The 17,252-nt window shown below is 36.1% G+C and overlaps 1 protein-coding gene across 4 annotated transcripts in view; it reads right to left on the bottom strand.

Moving 5' to 3' along the window:
• LOC110381365 (E3 ubiquitin-protein ligase CBL) overlaps positions 1-17,252 on the bottom strand; it is a 75,076-nt gene that overhangs the window by 13,045 nt on the left and 44,779 nt on the right. For 2 of the 4 annotated variants that reach the window (XM_064042298.1, XM_064042299.1), the window contains exons 2-9: positions 5,534-5,680; positions 4,398-4,541; positions 3,127-3,252; positions 2,520-2,635; positions 1,970-2,076; positions 1,372-1,481; positions 542-618; positions 112-203 (exon numbers count right to left, since the gene is read on the bottom strand). In XM_064042298.1, coding sequence (XP_063898368.1) covers positions 112-203; positions 542-618; positions 1,372-1,481; positions 1,970-2,076; positions 2,520-2,635; positions 3,127-3,252; positions 4,398-4,541; positions 5,534-5,680 — 919 coding nt within the window. Of the gene's footprint in view, positions 1-111; positions 220-541; positions 619-1,371; positions 1,482-1,969; positions 2,077-2,519; positions 2,636-3,126; positions 3,253-4,397; positions 4,542-5,533; positions 5,681-17,252 lie in introns of all 4 variants that reach the window. The other 2 variants (XM_064042301.1, XM_064042300.1) reach the window with 1 other exon arrangement.

Genomic DNA, 17,252 nt, shown 5'->3' with positions numbered 1-17,252 from the left:
CGATAAAATTTTTGGAACTCATTCTTATCTTGAAAAAACACGTCCAATTTGGCCGATATTTTTTATTTAATTTGAAGAAGTAAAATTAATAGAAAATAAAGCTATTTTTACCTCTGCATCGTCAATATCGTCGGTAAGTCCGTTGAATGTCGCGTTCCTAGACGCCCAGCCGTTCGAGTTGCCGGATATCGATGTTTCTACACCTGGAAACCAACGTCCCTATATTTAAAAAAGCAAGAGTTCTTTAATAACTGTGGAATAAAACATATTTAGGTATATGTTATCTTGCACAATTTATTTTTTCATAGTTGATTATATTTACATACAAACTCATAGAATATTGTAAAGAAAAAAGGGGCTCCACATAAAATAAAATCACCGGTAAATAATTACAGGATTATGATCAACAAATATCTACATATTTTAATAATTCACATACATTTTTATTTTTGCGAAAACAATATTTGTTAATACTTAGTGATGTACCTATACAAAAATATAGATATCGATAAAATATTATATCGAAAGAAAGCGTACTTACTGGATCCGTTACATCCGGACGATCCGGATGAACCGGACGAATTTGATGACACCTGTTTAACTGCAGTCTTTGTGTTCCTGAAACCATTATTAAGTTTTTATTATATGTGCCATTTAAAACTTTACTCATATTATCTGAAAGTTTATCTGTCTGTCTGTTGCAATTTAATGCAATTAGTACTGCACCGATTTAAATGAATTGTATATAGTCATTGTAGCTTATACTAGCTGCTAGTATAAGCTACAATGACTTTATAATATTAGTATAGGTATGCTGCATACCTATACTAATATTATAAAGGCGAAAGGTTGTATGTATGTTTGTTACTTTTTCACCGGCATAAGGATAAACAGACGGAACTGAACGTATTTCAATGTAACTTGGTAGTACATAGGACACATCAGAATAACATTCGTAATATTGCAGTACAAAAATTTCAAGAAATTTTCCAAATTATCACCGATGCTTAAAAATTAAACTAGGTACTTTCATGGTCGGGCAACATTTCCTCGTTATGGAACCGACAAAAAGAGCCATCCAAACTAATATTATAAATGCGAAAGTAACTCTGTCTGTCTGTCTGTCTTTTCTTCACGCCTAAACTACTGAACCGATTTGTGTGAAATTTGGTATAGACATAGTTTGAAACTTGAGAAAGGACATAGGATAGTTTTTATTACAAAAAAAAAAATAAAAATAAAATTATTCCGGACATATAGCGCCATCTATTGGTCAAATCAAAAATCTGCTGGTAGTCACTATTCCACGCGAACGAAGTTGCGGGCAAAAGCTAGTTAAGAAATAAATATTTGAATCCAAAATAAACTTACTTGTCTTGTGTAGTATTAGGCGGTCGTGGCGGCACGAAGGCGTCGACGACGACCTGCTCGGTGCCCTTGATCTCCGCGCGGCAGAAGGGGCAGCCCTGACCCTCCGAGTCCTGACCACATACACAGTGCTGTTTACAATATTTCTATAGCTTTCTCTCTGTTAGGATGTATATCTTATTGAATATTATAAGATATTGTGGCCTAGTGGGTAAAGAACCAACCTCTAGCTTATGAGGTTGTGGGTTCGATTCCAGGTCAAGCCAAGTTCAAGTACCAATGAAACTTTTCTATATCTTGGACACCAATGACTTCGGATGGCACCTTAAACTATAGGTACCAGCTCTCAGTGAACATCTTCGGTAGTCGTGACAGGTAATCAGAAGCCAGTAAGTCTAACACCAGTCTAATCAAGAGGTATTAGGTTGCCCGGGTAAATGGGTTGAGGAGGTCAGATAGGCAGTCGCTCCTTGTAAAACACTGGTACTCAGCTGCATGTGGTTAGACCAGAAGTCAATCCCAACATTGTAACATACTTGGATAATATTTTTTTTGGAACTATGAAAAGTTTAAGCAGATAATGAAAGGATGTTAGACTCACAATTTGCCAGGCAGTTAGACACGGCGTACATAGTAGATGTCCGCAGGGCTCTATCCTGATGTCCTTGTCGTTTTCCGCGCAAATCTTACATAGTTGAAACGTGCTACCTGGAATTTTGAGAAAATAACAATTAGTAAAATCAATTGAAGAACCAAAAACTGTGCTGGAAATTATGTTAAATAGGTTGTTTCTGGACATAATAAATGCTTGAGAAAGCAAACTATAATTACCTCTTTATAAATATTTTTACATACAAAAACAACGATAAAAATCTCAGTATAACTTAAATTATGTATTTTACTGCAATATTAAATCTTTGTGCTTTGATTAACTTATTAAAAACAAAACATATGTATCTTGAGATACTCAAATGGTATTCTACTTCTACTTAAAAATATTCCTATCAACTATGTAGGTGCATTTTTATAGTACAAAGAGCGGGACTTTATAAACTGAAATAGATATACTTTTAAAATAGACGGGATAATAATCCAGTTACTGTAATTACTAGACCAAGAAACGACGTAAAACATAGTTTTTTCCAACTCACCCATTTCACAGTACAACTCGTACTGCTCCTGAGTGACCGTGATATGGTCTTCGGCCGGCGATATGATGGCACTGCTCAGGTCCGGGTTCACGTCCCGGCCGTCAGGGTACAGGTAGCTGAAAGCGTGGTACCGGCTTTGCTTATTCATTCGTACTATTCTATTATTTTGACAGGATGACAATTTGAGTTTAACATTTTTAGATAGAAGATTATCAAGTCATGCAAAATTAAAACTCAATATAAATATGACCACTTTTAAATCAGAGGTTATATTAATATATACAATTGTATTATACAGGCGTTTGTCGATATGTAGTATGGAACTTCAGGCAGTTAATTCCGAACGATTCTAGTTTGTTTGAACATGTTAATCTCAAGAAGACTGGTCCGATTTGAAAAATTATTTCAGTGTTAGAGAACCTATTTATCGAGGAAAACCATTAAATAATTTTTATCCGGGAGTGCAGAGAAGATGCCTCGTTACGCGAGTAAAACCGCTGGCAAAGACCAGTTCTACTACAATCAGTTACTTCAAATTGTTGTTGCTATTGCATTGATATTTCACGTAATGATAGCATGTAAATAAATAAATAATCGTAATACTTACAATCCCTCTCTATAGCCGTCTAAAAGCGCTTGCACTAGGCTTTTGTTCTGCGGTATCGTCTGCAGGATTTCACCGTCGACTGTCACGTAGCCTATCGCCCATTGCCCTAGCCGTGTACATGATAACCTGGAAACAGAACATTGTTGAATAAGGATTGGAACTTAATTTAAAAAATATTGATTACAAAACAGATTTCATTCAAAACAATTTAAAAAAACTTCTTTTATTGGAAAAATATGTTGGTATAACTTCATATGTCCCAAACGTCATCATCATCTTCCGAGCCTTTTCTCAACTATGTTGGGGTCGGATTCTCAAATGTGTCCCAAACGTATAACGGTTTTTTTATAACCTAAGTACTCCCGACGTGACCGAATTGCGAATCCAATTTATAATTTTTTTTGGCTATTGGCATTGGGTATTTTTTGTAACTTCCATTATTGACTTTTTATAAATATTTAAGCGGAAATACATATAATTCACTAATGATAAACTGCAATACCAAATTGGTTCACACCAAAGTTCACACCAAAACTGCGTGGGAGTTTCGCTCAAAGGTGTATTAATACAAAATTAAACCACATTGACGGTCACATAACATTATCCATTGACAAATGAGAGTAAAGGTCAAACCGACCAGGTTATACAAATTGCCAGTGCATTTTCATATTTCGAGGCTGAGCAATCAAATTTGAACTCTAAGCTTATGCAAATAAGTTCTAAATTTCTATGAATAGGGTATGGGATTTAGGCCCCGTACTGATAATACATTTATAATGATAGGTGTCAGTTTAGATAACGGTTTGCCATGAATGGACTGTATTCGGAAACTGATATTCTTGTTGCTGCTAAATTATGACGGGCAGATAATTCATACGTTGGGAAAGCGAGTGTAAACGTTTGTCAATGGTCTTTATAATTCATTATGCTGTTTTGTTAGAAGTGTGATTTAATGGTTTATGTCACAGTTTATGTACTTTCGATTATATTTACTGGACCTTAAGGATACCTTAGCTAAGATAATAACTCAACTCCTAATCAATGTAGGTATTTTTCTTTTCAACCAAAAACAACTTTGCCTTTTTAAAGCCTCTTCCAAAGGAAACTAGGAAAATTTATTATGTAATATTTTTTTTGTCAATATTTCACAGATGCCCAAAGTGCTAGAGCAACTTTGCTTGACTTCAATTCAGTGTCGAATAATCTTAAAGAAGTAAAAATGCTGTAAACTAGAGTAACCTGTCTCTCCAAGACCTGAGAACTTGACTCACCTAAACACATAACTGCCAGCCTTATGTATATACTTTTGGAGCCTCGCCTTGACCTCGTCGTACGTGAGGAACGCCACGTAGCCTGGGTGCGTCACCGCCAGGAGTTGCCAGTTGCGGAGCAGTGTACTCCACGGTTGGAATAACCTGGAATTGTTGGAATCAAGAGTTACTGGGAGAAAATATTGGCGAGGAGTGAAAAGGAGTTGGGGAATTGTCAAGTCGAAGTCAGGACAATTTTGTTTTACGTAGACTTATTATGGATACACCTTGAACAATTATTTAATTTATACAACTTGGAAACTAGGAGCATTGTTCCACAAAAGTGAGTCCTATGGGGAAAGATTGGCCAAGAACACCGCTACTCTTTTACAGTGAAATCGGTCTTGACTACTTTTGTAATATTCAACGCTGTAAATAAGTAAGTAGTGCCCAAATACATTGCTAACTATAAGTTCAATATACTATTTCAAACTGGCAGCGTTTGTGAATTTGTTAAGCTTAATTTGTCTGCTTCTAAACAAACCATGAAGCGTGTCTTCAATAACTGAATTATTACTCAAAGCTGAAGCTCGATGAAGCTTCATTTATATAATCTAATAGAGATATACTCCGCAATATTGGTGTACCATGAACATCTCAGTTTATTAATTATTCCTAGTCAGAGGTTATCCAAGAGGAGGCTACGTGACAGTCGATCGATCGGTCATAGGGTAAAGGGTCCGTGAATAGATGACCATACATTATGTTATAACGAGTTCCTGTGTTTCGGAAGACATGTTCAATTTGTAGGACCCGGCTGTCATTTGGGTATACTTGGAGTCTGAGAGTCTTACCAAGAGGTATCGGGTGGCCGAGTTACTAAGTTGAGGAGGTCAGACAGGCAGTTAATGCTACGGGATTGTTCGAAAGAGTTACAGCGGCCCTGGTACATAAAAGGCCTACGACGGAATACGTCGATTTTTAGTCAGTAAGAGTCTGACATTCCCTCACCGGTGCTAACCTACAGCGGGAGGGGTCATCTGATGATTTTTGACGTCGTTAAAAAAAGACAGGCAGTTTATGTTAAGACGTGCACGATGTTGCAGTTATTTTGAAAGCTTTTAATTACATGCAAGTTCTTGAAGACCATGTCTTACCTCGTAAATACATCAAACTCGAAGTTGGATATGAAGTCGTTACACGTGAGGTCTATGGTGGTCTTGAGCGCCATCGTCTCGAGCCCTGATGATATGGGATGCACGTTGTTTAACTCCTCGCGGAATATCTTCCATGGCACCAGTGTACTGTGGATAGAGAGAAATGTGAAAATTAAAATTTCGAATAAAGGAAAACACGCATGCCACAGATTAGCTTTCAGAACAAGGTAAATGTTGTTTTCAAAACATGGACTAGTCCAGTTTCAAAACCGCGTATATATACATAGGATCAATAACATAGGATTCCCGGTCCATAAAAAAACTTCAAAGATTCTATATAAGACTTTGTATAAACCCTATAACACTTCTGGGAAATCGTTTCGAAAACTTTTAGGCCGAGCCAGTGTAAAGGTACATTTCTGAGGTATTACAAGAAAGGCTCAGAATGGTCCTTATAGTCACAATAATATTTACCGAACTGACACTTGGTGGTGCATCCATTCAAAGTGACAATATCGAAGTCAAACATGCCAAGTCAGAACAAGTGGCAATCGATAAGTCGATACGTGACCACGCTCGTCTGGCGATATTATTGTATAAAAGTTTATAAGCAGAAGGATTACTTTTTACAGCACAGCCTGATAAGAATGGAAAAATAAAGAATCACAAAAAAAAAAATACCGGCGAATTGAAAACCTTTTCCTTGTTTTGAAATCAGTTAACAATAGTCATAAGGCAGGCACGTTGATAGGACAGGATAAAACGTACCGGTAATTTGAAAATGAAAATACCGGGTCTGCAGTAGCCTGCATAAGTTACAAGAAAAATCGTTTCAGCTTGCCATGAGCCTTTTTTTAAACCTAATTTTCAACTGAAAAATTCTGCGATTAAAGTGCGATTTAAGACAATATGAGTCCTTTACCATGGATTTTTTTCTGTTACTTCACCAACTATATCTTCTTAGACCTTCTGGAGTCACCTACGTAACGGTTTCCATACAAAATGTTAATGGGAGTGGGACGGCGCGTGTTTTCCAATTAGCTGAATTAATTTCCTATATTCAATTGAGGGGGCCGGTTGGCATTGACAGTGGGCAGACGTAACGATTATTTTGCCATCCCCTTTGTATATTCGAGGGGATATTATGTACCTACATAGCTGAGATGAAATGGTATTCAATAGCCCCGTTCTATGAGTCGAGTCGTGTTGTTTAAAGAGTAGGAGGACAATTTTTATGGAAGAAGAATACTTCTGATAATAATTGTATCCTGATTCCATATGGAATGGCATAAGGGATGGATAAATATGCTGTTTAGGGAGCGTTGTATATAAAGTTCAACGGCCGAACACTTTAACGCCACTCGATTTTAAGGATTTGAACATCAGTCTATTTCTGACACATTTACTTAAACTGCGAAGGATATACTTTTAAGTAGAACTTAAAGTTAAGTGAAGTTCGAGTATTTCGAGGTAACTAAACCAAATTGAATAGAAAACTCTGAATAATCCCTGAAAAGCATATAAAAGTAACTAGACCAGCATTATGTATACATAAAAGCTTACTTATTTAAGTAAAGCGCAAAGCCAGCGTAGTACATTACACTAGCGTGCATATTTCACGGCAGCGTCAACTTTTGCTCAGTTTGCATATTCAATGGCAAAACGGACTAGCGAGCTGGTTGCTGTTCCCTTGAATATGCATCAAGGTGTATTGATTTAGAACTGATGTTTTATGCTGACAAAACTATACGTATTTAAAAATGAAGTAGGTATGTAACCACAGATTATATAATAGTTACTACGTAACAGATAAATCACTCCATACAAAAAAGTCCATACCTACTGTTATAAGCACCTACAAGTTCCCCAACTACCTACAAATTCCTAGCTGCATTATAAAATGAACCTTAAAAGCTCGAGCGCTTGATTGTTACTCCAATGCGATAGCCCACAGTTCAGTGACCGCAACCGTGCCGTGGCCGTGCTTAGGGTTGCTTCTTACAACTTATTAATATTTAAGTAGGAAAACAAAGTTACGCTTATTTTAAGATTATAAAAATTATAAAACTATTAGATATTTTAAAACTGAGTTTTTAAATAAAAAGTAATGTAATATCAAGAATATTTTTCTTTAGTTAACTATTGTATTGAATACTAAAATGGAGTATGAGTACATATTACTATATATTAACTAATACGTATGCATAGGTATATACTTAAGTAAAGCTTTCGTCAAAATCAAAGGCGGTTTCCAACTATTTTTCGAGCACAAGTGCCATACCCCATATGGTACAACTCCGTCGAGTGTAATAGCGACACGAGTAATGTTCCGAGTCGTCATTAAGTTGGACCAGAACTATACCTACTTACACTCGAGATGTGTTTTGAGCTACAAAACTCACAATACAGTTCATATAACTAAGTAGGTATCTAAAGTAAAATAAGTACCTAATGATCTCTGTTGTTAAAATCATAAAGTAGATAAGTATTAATTTATTTAAAAAAAAAATAGAATGACTAGATAAGTTCATACATATAAAATGTTGCTAAATCTTACAATAGTCGCATATAAACCAACACAACTCAAAATAATCCATCAATTTGTGAGGTAGCTTAAAAAACCTAATAAAAACCAACAGCATAACATGCCACGAAATAAAAATAATAATATTGGAGCGCGCGCGGCGCGTGTGACTGTTGTGCGCCCCTGAGCCGCGTGGGGCTACCGGTAACCCAGCGAGCGGTAGGCATTTATCGCGCGCAAGTACGTCGAGTGACAGAGGCCTGATGTAACTCTTTTTGTTAATATTTTTTAGTAGCAGTTTCAGGATTTTTGGTTTTCTTACTGGTTCAGGTCAATTACGAAATTTTGAAGAAAACTTTATCAAGCATACCTATATCTAATCTTCTAGGTACTTACCACTAACGTTTTTGCTTTCTCTTACTATTACGAAAAAAAAAACTCTAATAATATTCAAACATACATAAATCAGCTGTATTAGGTACGAAAATCAACATACATTTTCCTCGTAATTAAATATAATAGCCGAGCGCAGTTTTCCTGCAATGAATGCAGGTAATATGATCATAACATTGTTTTTCAAGCCTATTTATAAAACAATGTTTGTAACAAATCCTATTATTATAAACGCGAAAGTTTATAAGAATGTATGTTTTTTCCTCTTTTACACAAAAATCACTGAATGGATTTTGATGAGACTTGGCAGTACTAGTTTTAGTATCCATATGAGAGAATTAATTCCTTATGGCGGATATCATTCAGGAAAATACACCTCCTATACTTTTAAGGGTACCGCTATACATATAATACTTGAAGATCAAGAGGCGTACCTATTCTGTCAGTTACCCAAAAAATGTTTTATGCGAAAACCAATATAAATAATGCAGCAAAAAATTTGTATTATCGTCAACATGGCTGAAGACGCAATACGTGCCAATCGCAAGCATTTCACTGATCCCAGGCAGGATAATCCCGAACATATTCAGCTCACATACGATATTCCGACATGTGATAAATTCCTACGTATAGGACTACCTCAATATTTTCTTTAGAGGCAATGGCGCACTTGATAAACTTCCTTTTCAACTTACAACCTTATTTTTAGGAGCTAAGGTTCAATTTTCTTTGACAGGGAATTTTCTGAAGTATACTTATTATGCTTTACTCAATTTCTCATTAATAACCGTCAATTTGTATGAAGATACTTTACGGATGCATGGAAAAGGTTAATGGAAAGCGGTTCGTTCAATATCGTTATATATCTTTGTCATTTCATACATGCAGTTTGTTTGACGCGTCAATTAACACGACCCAAACTGAGGTAGGAGCAATTAATTAGAATCAGTTACATTAAAAATATTTCAGCATTAAATATTAAACTTGTCCTTCTTCCTTGTCATAAAACGTGGTCATAAAAAGGACCGTTTTAGTGCTAGATTTTAACAGTTTCAAGATTATGGTCTAAACCTAGCACTAAAGGCGGTACATTTTTAGCACCACGTTTAAGTTTATTGCTTGGATAGTTTTTGGATCAGCCCACATCAATATCGTAGATGTCGATACCGGAAAATGCACAGTTCCCGAAAAATAGACCCCCGGGGCGAAACATCACATAAACATACGTCGAATAGACGCATACACATAAATATTTCGTACGTGGCTTCGACGCACTGAACGAGGGGACTCTCCCACTCCCATTTGCATTCCTATACATTGCCTGAATCAAACGTGAATGCACTTGAAATTTTTGCAACACGTGTAAACTCCCTTACTTTCAATTCAGTTTGGATATTTTCAATTTGGTTTGAGAGTTTTAGCGGTTTAGAGGACTCTGTCATTGGAATAGCTGTGACCTGAGAGACGAATGTGACACCACACGAAAATAGTTAAGTATATGCTGTACCTATGTACTGTAGAGAACATAACGCTATATACTGAACTGTAAGTAGACTACCGGTATCGAACGTGCCGAATGGACGAATTTTTATATCCTTTATATGTAATGTTGTGAAAGTGTGCGCGCGAAAAATCATCCAAATCCAGAAATGAGAGATTTTCAGATGAGGTCATCAAATTCGACGCGGTTAAGAGCTGTGTATGACCGGTTTAAAGGAAATAGAAACGATTTCCGGGAGTTCGGTCCGGATAAGTGCGCGGGTCACCCTTGATTTCGATTCGTTTAGCCCATTCGGTGCGTCCGTCCCCTGTAGATGTTCATCATCAATCTATTCTGCAAATGGAATAAAGTGTGGTTTGGAATATTTTAAGTGTACAAATAAAGAACTGGTACAGAATGCTGTAAATATTTTATTTTGCAACTGAAGATTGCAGTTGCTACATACTTAAATTGTTAGACCGTACTCAGTATTATTTTTCCGTACGTGATTTTGTAAGTGTGGTAACATGACATTTGAATAGCTCACAAAATTAAGTAACTAATATTCAGGTGCGAATTTCAACTATGAATGTGTCATGTAAGTTTTAGCACACCTATTGTTCTGAACTTAGGCACTCCGAATGAATTGTTTCTATCGCCAAATATTGATTCAATCAAATACATTTCCAGCGTTGGCTGAACAATCGAACCACAGAGCAATGTTAGTTGGGATAAAGTTATTGTTTCGTTCACAAACTTTATTTGCGGTTTCCAGAACATACCTGGTAGACAGTACGGTATTATTTCAATACAATAATATTATCGTCTGATAGCTATCGATTGGTGGAACTTTTGTGATCCTTTGATGCAAAGACGGTTGGTACAATTTAGTACACAAGAACTTTCACAAACACTCGCACTTATTAGACTGAATAATAGGGATACCATTGAATGAATTCTGATTCTAATTATGCTAGGGGCAATATAATAAATGTGATAATACTTTGGGACCAATTCTCGTCTTGCTGGGAATTTACGAAAATGGCTAGTCGTGCTATTTTATCAACTGTAACTAAGTATGCAAGATATAGGTGGTTACCACGCCAAACGAATAGAAATACCATACATTAGGAACACGCTTATCAGTTTGCATGTATAATATCGCATTGTGAGGCTACGTTATATTAATCCGACGCCTATTGTTGCACAAGCTGCTCGCTCTGACTTTATACGGTAGGAGACACGGATTAGCTTTAAAATGGAGTACTCAGGTGTGTCATATATGGTGAACTGCGTCGCGAACACAATTTTCCCAGAATATTTCAGAATTCCATTTTTTTACTTTTGACCATGATTATTTTGATAATGCCTAGCGAAGGGTATCTTAGCAAAATTCGCCTTTACGAACTAAGTTTGATAAGTCTTCCCACAAAATTTAATGCTCGGAAGATTCCTCTTCTCCACAAGTAAGCCTGTATCCAACCGATCAATTTAAGAAGAAAAGGCAAGACTTGGTCAGCTCTCCATTTGCTACCCACTCTGTGTTAACTCAGAGTATGGTATGAATTCCTAATGGCGTGCACCTTATAGAGAAACAACGTGACATAGATTCATATTGCAAGCCCGTGACTCATGTAGTGTGAAATGTTCCAAGCTAATTAATATTTGTTAATAGTTTTATTCACGGCTCGAACATTCTAGATTATTTTCGAAATAGTTAGTAGCAAAAATAAAATTAGAAGCCAGTACGTCTGACATCTGTCTTACCCAAGGGGTATTGGGTTGCCCGCGTAACTGGGTTGAGGAGATCAGATGGGGCAGTCGTTCCTTGTAAAACTCTGGTACTCAGCTGAATCCGGTTAGTCTGGAAGCCAACCCCAAGATAGTTGGGAAAAGGTTCGGGAGGTGATAATGAGTTATAGCTAACATATTAAACGATAGAAATTGATATGTTTCTTCTAGAAAATCCACCTAACAGTAGCATTGTTTTCAAGACAAATTACTTCGCGTGGAATATAAATGAGGTGCTAACATCATAATCAACAACATTATGCCTACATTGATTACCATTGATTGAGGACGTTGTGTTAAAAACACTGTAATCAAATCGGTCCATCCGTTCAGTTGTTATGATATAGACCGACACATACATAAAACCTTAATAATTGTTTTCGGAACTTTATTACAGTTCTCGTCAAAAAATGTCGCTCCGAAGTCAGCTACTATTGACGAAATGTACGAACGGAACACTTAATAACAAATAACGATCTTCAGAAAAGCAAAATCATTTGATGGTGGTGAATGTTCACACTATACCTCGACGATTCGATTTAAGGTACAATAACATTTTCCCTAAACAGGACAACATTGATAAAACAAAAGAAAGTGAACACCAAAAAAATTCATTGATACATCACACTATCAGAAAGGAAGCGGATTATCAAAAGCAATATCTATAGGAAGATCCCAATAACTTTTACAAGCGGAGATAAAACAGCTGATGTGTTGCTCGTAACAGAGATTACATAGATAATATATCAGTATAGATAGCTGAAGATGAATGGCTGTATTAAGTGTTTATCGCGGCACAGATAAGGTAGAAGGTCGACTCATTAGTACATTAGGTTATTGAAATAGCACCGAGTGTACTTGTGACAAAGTGCTGTATTGAGGTATGGTTTAATTTTGCTTTTGTATATCGATAGCGTTGTTGAGCTCATTGTTAAGGTAGGTCATTGCATAGATATGATTGTGATCTTCAAGATTTAAAATACTAAATTTAGAAATCACAACTCTTAGTGTATAGGTATTAGGCTTACCGTCTTCAAAGTAGGTTTGGCGTGAAAGCCAGACGTTACATTCACAATTATAATAGTCAGGCTTAAAGATTATACTTCTGGACTTATAACACCAACTGACCGAGATTAGGCTAATCCATAGAGTTTACAAGGCGATAAAGTGTGAAGGTGAATGAACTTTAGGCCGAGAGCTTAATGGCGACCAGCACCGAAGCGTAGCGTGTCGCAAAATGCGTAACGACCACTAATCGTCTTCGCCACTCGGGAAAACGATAAGAAATGTGAAGGTATTTTTTTGTACTTGGAAAAGTATGATTTTGATTCACAGTTATTCCTGTTTCGGGGTATTATAGGCCAATGCTTCGTTGAAGTGTTATTGTTACACGGTATAGAATTGGTCATGTGTACAGTTTCTTAGTAATTGTCTAAGAGGCAGATCATACAAGGAAATGTTTTGTGCTTTATGATTGCTTTACGATCTTTCTAACACTAACAATAAATAACTATGAGGAAATAGCAAGTCTACTGGACAATGAACAATGCAGAGATGAGAATTTTCTTGATTTAAGAATTATTGTTGTTGAAACCTGTACATGAACTTTATAATACTGACTAAAATGTTCACACGATATTTCCTGTCTCTTTGGCATCGCACGACTAATCTTTTATCTTTTACACTTGTAAAGGTACTCGTATTTACTGCAAGACATGCAGGTGTTAAAGATGAATGCCCTCAGAATTACCTGCATACCTTTTCGTCGCACTTGGTCACGCACGAATTGGCCCAGCGACCGATGTGTCATACTACGTCAAATCGTGCAAATAATTCGATTAGTTCCGTCGTATCGTGTGAATATCCCAATCAAATTGGTTAAACTTGTTTTTCGTTTCTTTTTATTCAAATTGAAGGTATAAACGTGTTTCGCCTATTCGTTTTGTTTCTTCGCTTATGTGTTTTAGGCCTTTAGATCGGAGATTGATTTGGTCTAGTGAATTCAGAGCATTTGAAAGGAACTAAGTCAACTCCTTGATTGATCTTTTTTGTTGCAAATCTATTGCACGTCGTAACTGCATTAAGACATTTGTATTATTCAATACTAGTACCATGGTTGAAGTTTGTGTGTTTATGAAGTTTTGAAACCTAAGAGTAATCTCTGCAAAATTATTTTAACAATAGGCTATATTTTATCCGGGTATGGTAAGTAGTCCAGGAGGCAGATGAAATCTCAACGATCGAGATCTGATGTTCAAAAAAGTTTTTCAACCTTTTTGATTTTTTGTATATAAAATACAAATATTTTAGCGTTTTGCCTCTGTTTAAGTAAATACACGAAATACATAACTCCATAAATACTCAAACTCAAAGGACAGTTGTCGAACACTTGACAATGACGATACATCGCCACTACAGGAATGCGGAGTGTTTCCCAAACAATGTTCAGCGCACATACAAATATCTGCAATACACAAATATGTTGGTGTCGTGTTTGTTTTACATGTTTTGTATTGCAGAACTGCAGAAATACTTGGTATTTTAATACTGTCAATGGGTTGAAGGTTTGGTTTGTTTTTGTTTGAAAAACTGAAATCCTGAACCGGGAATATTATATCAACTCGTCTTTAACAGTCCATTTTGAAATCAATAAAACCTTTTATTTACTACCTAGGTAGATAGGAAACTAGGCACTTGTTTAGTTTATAATTTGGAGTTTTAGCTTTAAAGTTTTTATCTATTCCATGTAAAACATTTGTGACAAGTCCAGTTACTTATGTAAAATTTTCACTACGTAGTTTTCAAACATTTTCTCGAGACCGTGATATATGTGATGCCCTCAAAACATTCATAACAACCCTGATATCGTGAGCAACAAAGTTTGAAGGGCTGGCAAGAGGATGTTATGACAGTGTGACTCCTCAAGTTTCCACCAGCCTTGGCAGGGCGCCAACTCGGACCGAAAATACCACGTTATGCAAAACTTGAAGGAGTTACCTTACGTAAGTGAGCTAACTTAAAATGACCTGACGAGATTGCGTCAACTGAAAAACTTTATAATTCTTTGAATTATTTAACGATCTCCGTATACGTACTAAACACTGGTAAGTAATTTAATAGTATATATCATACTAAAATCTTTTAACTCTCAGAAAAGATACAAATTCATGATCATAAACTGTTTATCTTCCATTAGGACCAATTTTATTCGTGATTACCCGGAAAATTTGCTATCCTGAGGGATGGTTAGACGTCAAAAAAATAAGTAAGATATCCGTACCATTTCTTTTAAAAAGATAAACGCAAAATCCGCCAGCCTGTATAAAATATCATCGCACAAAAATGCCAGCAAATGATGAAAAAATATTTCAGCTATTGTCTTAGGGGATGCTTTCAATATTTTTACACCAATATTCCCGGGTGTTCTGACCCAGATTCAACAGTATGAAAGAAACTGTAAGCATTGACGAGAAAATATAAAAAAATATAACAGCAAACACGAGGAAAACTACAGGAAAATGGGAATCTACAAAGCCATAGCGTCACTCAATAACTTTTTATTTATTGATGTCTAAGGACAGGACCGCAAATGGAATTCGCCAGAATATTCTCAATTCCATTGCAGATAAACAAAGCATTCCTAGTTTGACATTCGAATAACGAGAACCAGTTCAATATAGAAAATTGAAATTCAATACGTCGATTTTCTCAGCATTGCACTGAATAGTGAATTTTCTACATTCTCAAGAAGATCTTCATAGTAATTAGAGAATTGAGGAAATTATCTGATCAAGACGTTTTTCATCAGTGTTACGATACTTGATCTCTAAAAACACATTTTGACAACCACATTAAGTTTATAGTTGCATGTCAAAAATCCCTGTAAAACTGCTTCAAGACGTAGTATGCCAACAGCACAAGCTACATAATCAGAAAGCGGTTCAACCGAAAACAGCTCAAAGTTTCAATTCCAGAAATCTTAGTTCATATCCAACACATATAATTGAAATGCAGATTAATCAGGCCACGTCGAGACTGGTAGGTATTAAACTACGAGAGCTGAAGTTACGCAAGTCTGATAATGTATTCAGCATTAGCATACTACATGAAGTGCAGTGAAGGATTGCATAGCACGCTCTTCAGTGTGCCATATTCTAGATGTAGGACAAGCTTGTATTTGGAGCAAGAGGATGTTATGAGATAACCTTTAGCTTTGCGACGAAAGGCAATTTTCTCATGGATGGAATTTTGTCGTGTTAGGAATTGAAAAGAGGAGCTCAATTTTTTGTTGTTCTGAATTGAAAATGTTATGGTATCCAAAGGCTACTGCTTAACAGAAAATACTAGGCGATAAGAAGTGTAGTCAACAAGTTAAGAATTACTTATTTACAAATCCATATGAAAGACGAAAACGTGCCCAAGTGACACCAAAATTTTCAATATCCTATCTCTAGCTAATACGTCAAGATTCAATTTCCTTTCAAGTCTGAACTAACCAAAAGATACACAGACAAAACTTAATAACGTGTCCAGAACTTTCAGATCAAAGGTTTAAAGTGTAAATCCAACACCAGAATACGTAGTCTGACCCACTTTCCGAACTATCGACGGACTACTCTCCCAGCCTTTTGAATTTCTAGAATGAATTTTTAGACGTTCCGTTCGTCCGGGATTTCCTTGGGCGCGAATAAGACTGGAAAAGTTTTTAAGCCGGGATTGGGTTGGTCTACCTTTGAATTTAGATTGCTAAGAGGATTTACTAAAGTTGCATTGTCGTATAAAGGATTTTAATCAGAAGTTTAACGAGACAACATTCCATGAATATTCGAATACTTTCTCTCAAACAAAACATACAACAGTTAAATAAAACAAACGGTACAAACAAAAATTACATACTCATTAAAACACGAATTGGTATATTCTCCGAATTATTCGAACAACTCATTGAAAATAAGAGGAAACAATTTGTTAAAATACATGCAAAAGCTTGGATTTTGATAATCATTAGAAATACATTCAAATACAGCTTTTAATTTTTGCTGTTTTCAGAAACAGTATCTGCTCTATTTGATGAAAGCACATTATTTGCATTTTCAATGTCAACTTGAAGACCTTGTTAGTACAACAAGAAAAATCTCAGCTATAAACAATAGAAAAATAAACAAAACGCAAATTGGCTGGTTAATTAATTGTAGTGTCGGCTTGATGGCGAAGAACAACGAATCCGAGGCGAGTGTTGGGGGTAACGATAAGAAAGTGCAATAGTTTAGAGTCAACGGGCACGATGGATGGTTGAGTAGAAATTAAAAAAGCTAATTCTAAAAAGGATTAAGTTGTAAAGTAACTGTCTGTACGTGCGTACGTCATAGGTATATGATCTGTACTAGATATGGCCTAGACACTTACTCATTGGATGTTTCATTTAATATTGCTAATATTCATCAAAAAAGGTGCAAACGAGCATTGGTCACCATGCTTCCTCTGGTGATGAACAAGATACGAAGTAACGGATGTATTATATACGGCTTCAA

Source organism: Helicoverpa armigera, chromosome 28 (genome assembly GCF_030705265.1).
Source record: "Helicoverpa armigera isolate CAAS_96S chromosome 28, ASM3070526v1, whole genome shotgun sequence".
NCBI lineage: Eukaryota > Metazoa > Arthropoda > Insecta > Lepidoptera > Noctuidae > Helicoverpa > Helicoverpa armigera.
This window is presented reverse-complemented; position numbering and strand designations above follow the sequence as displayed.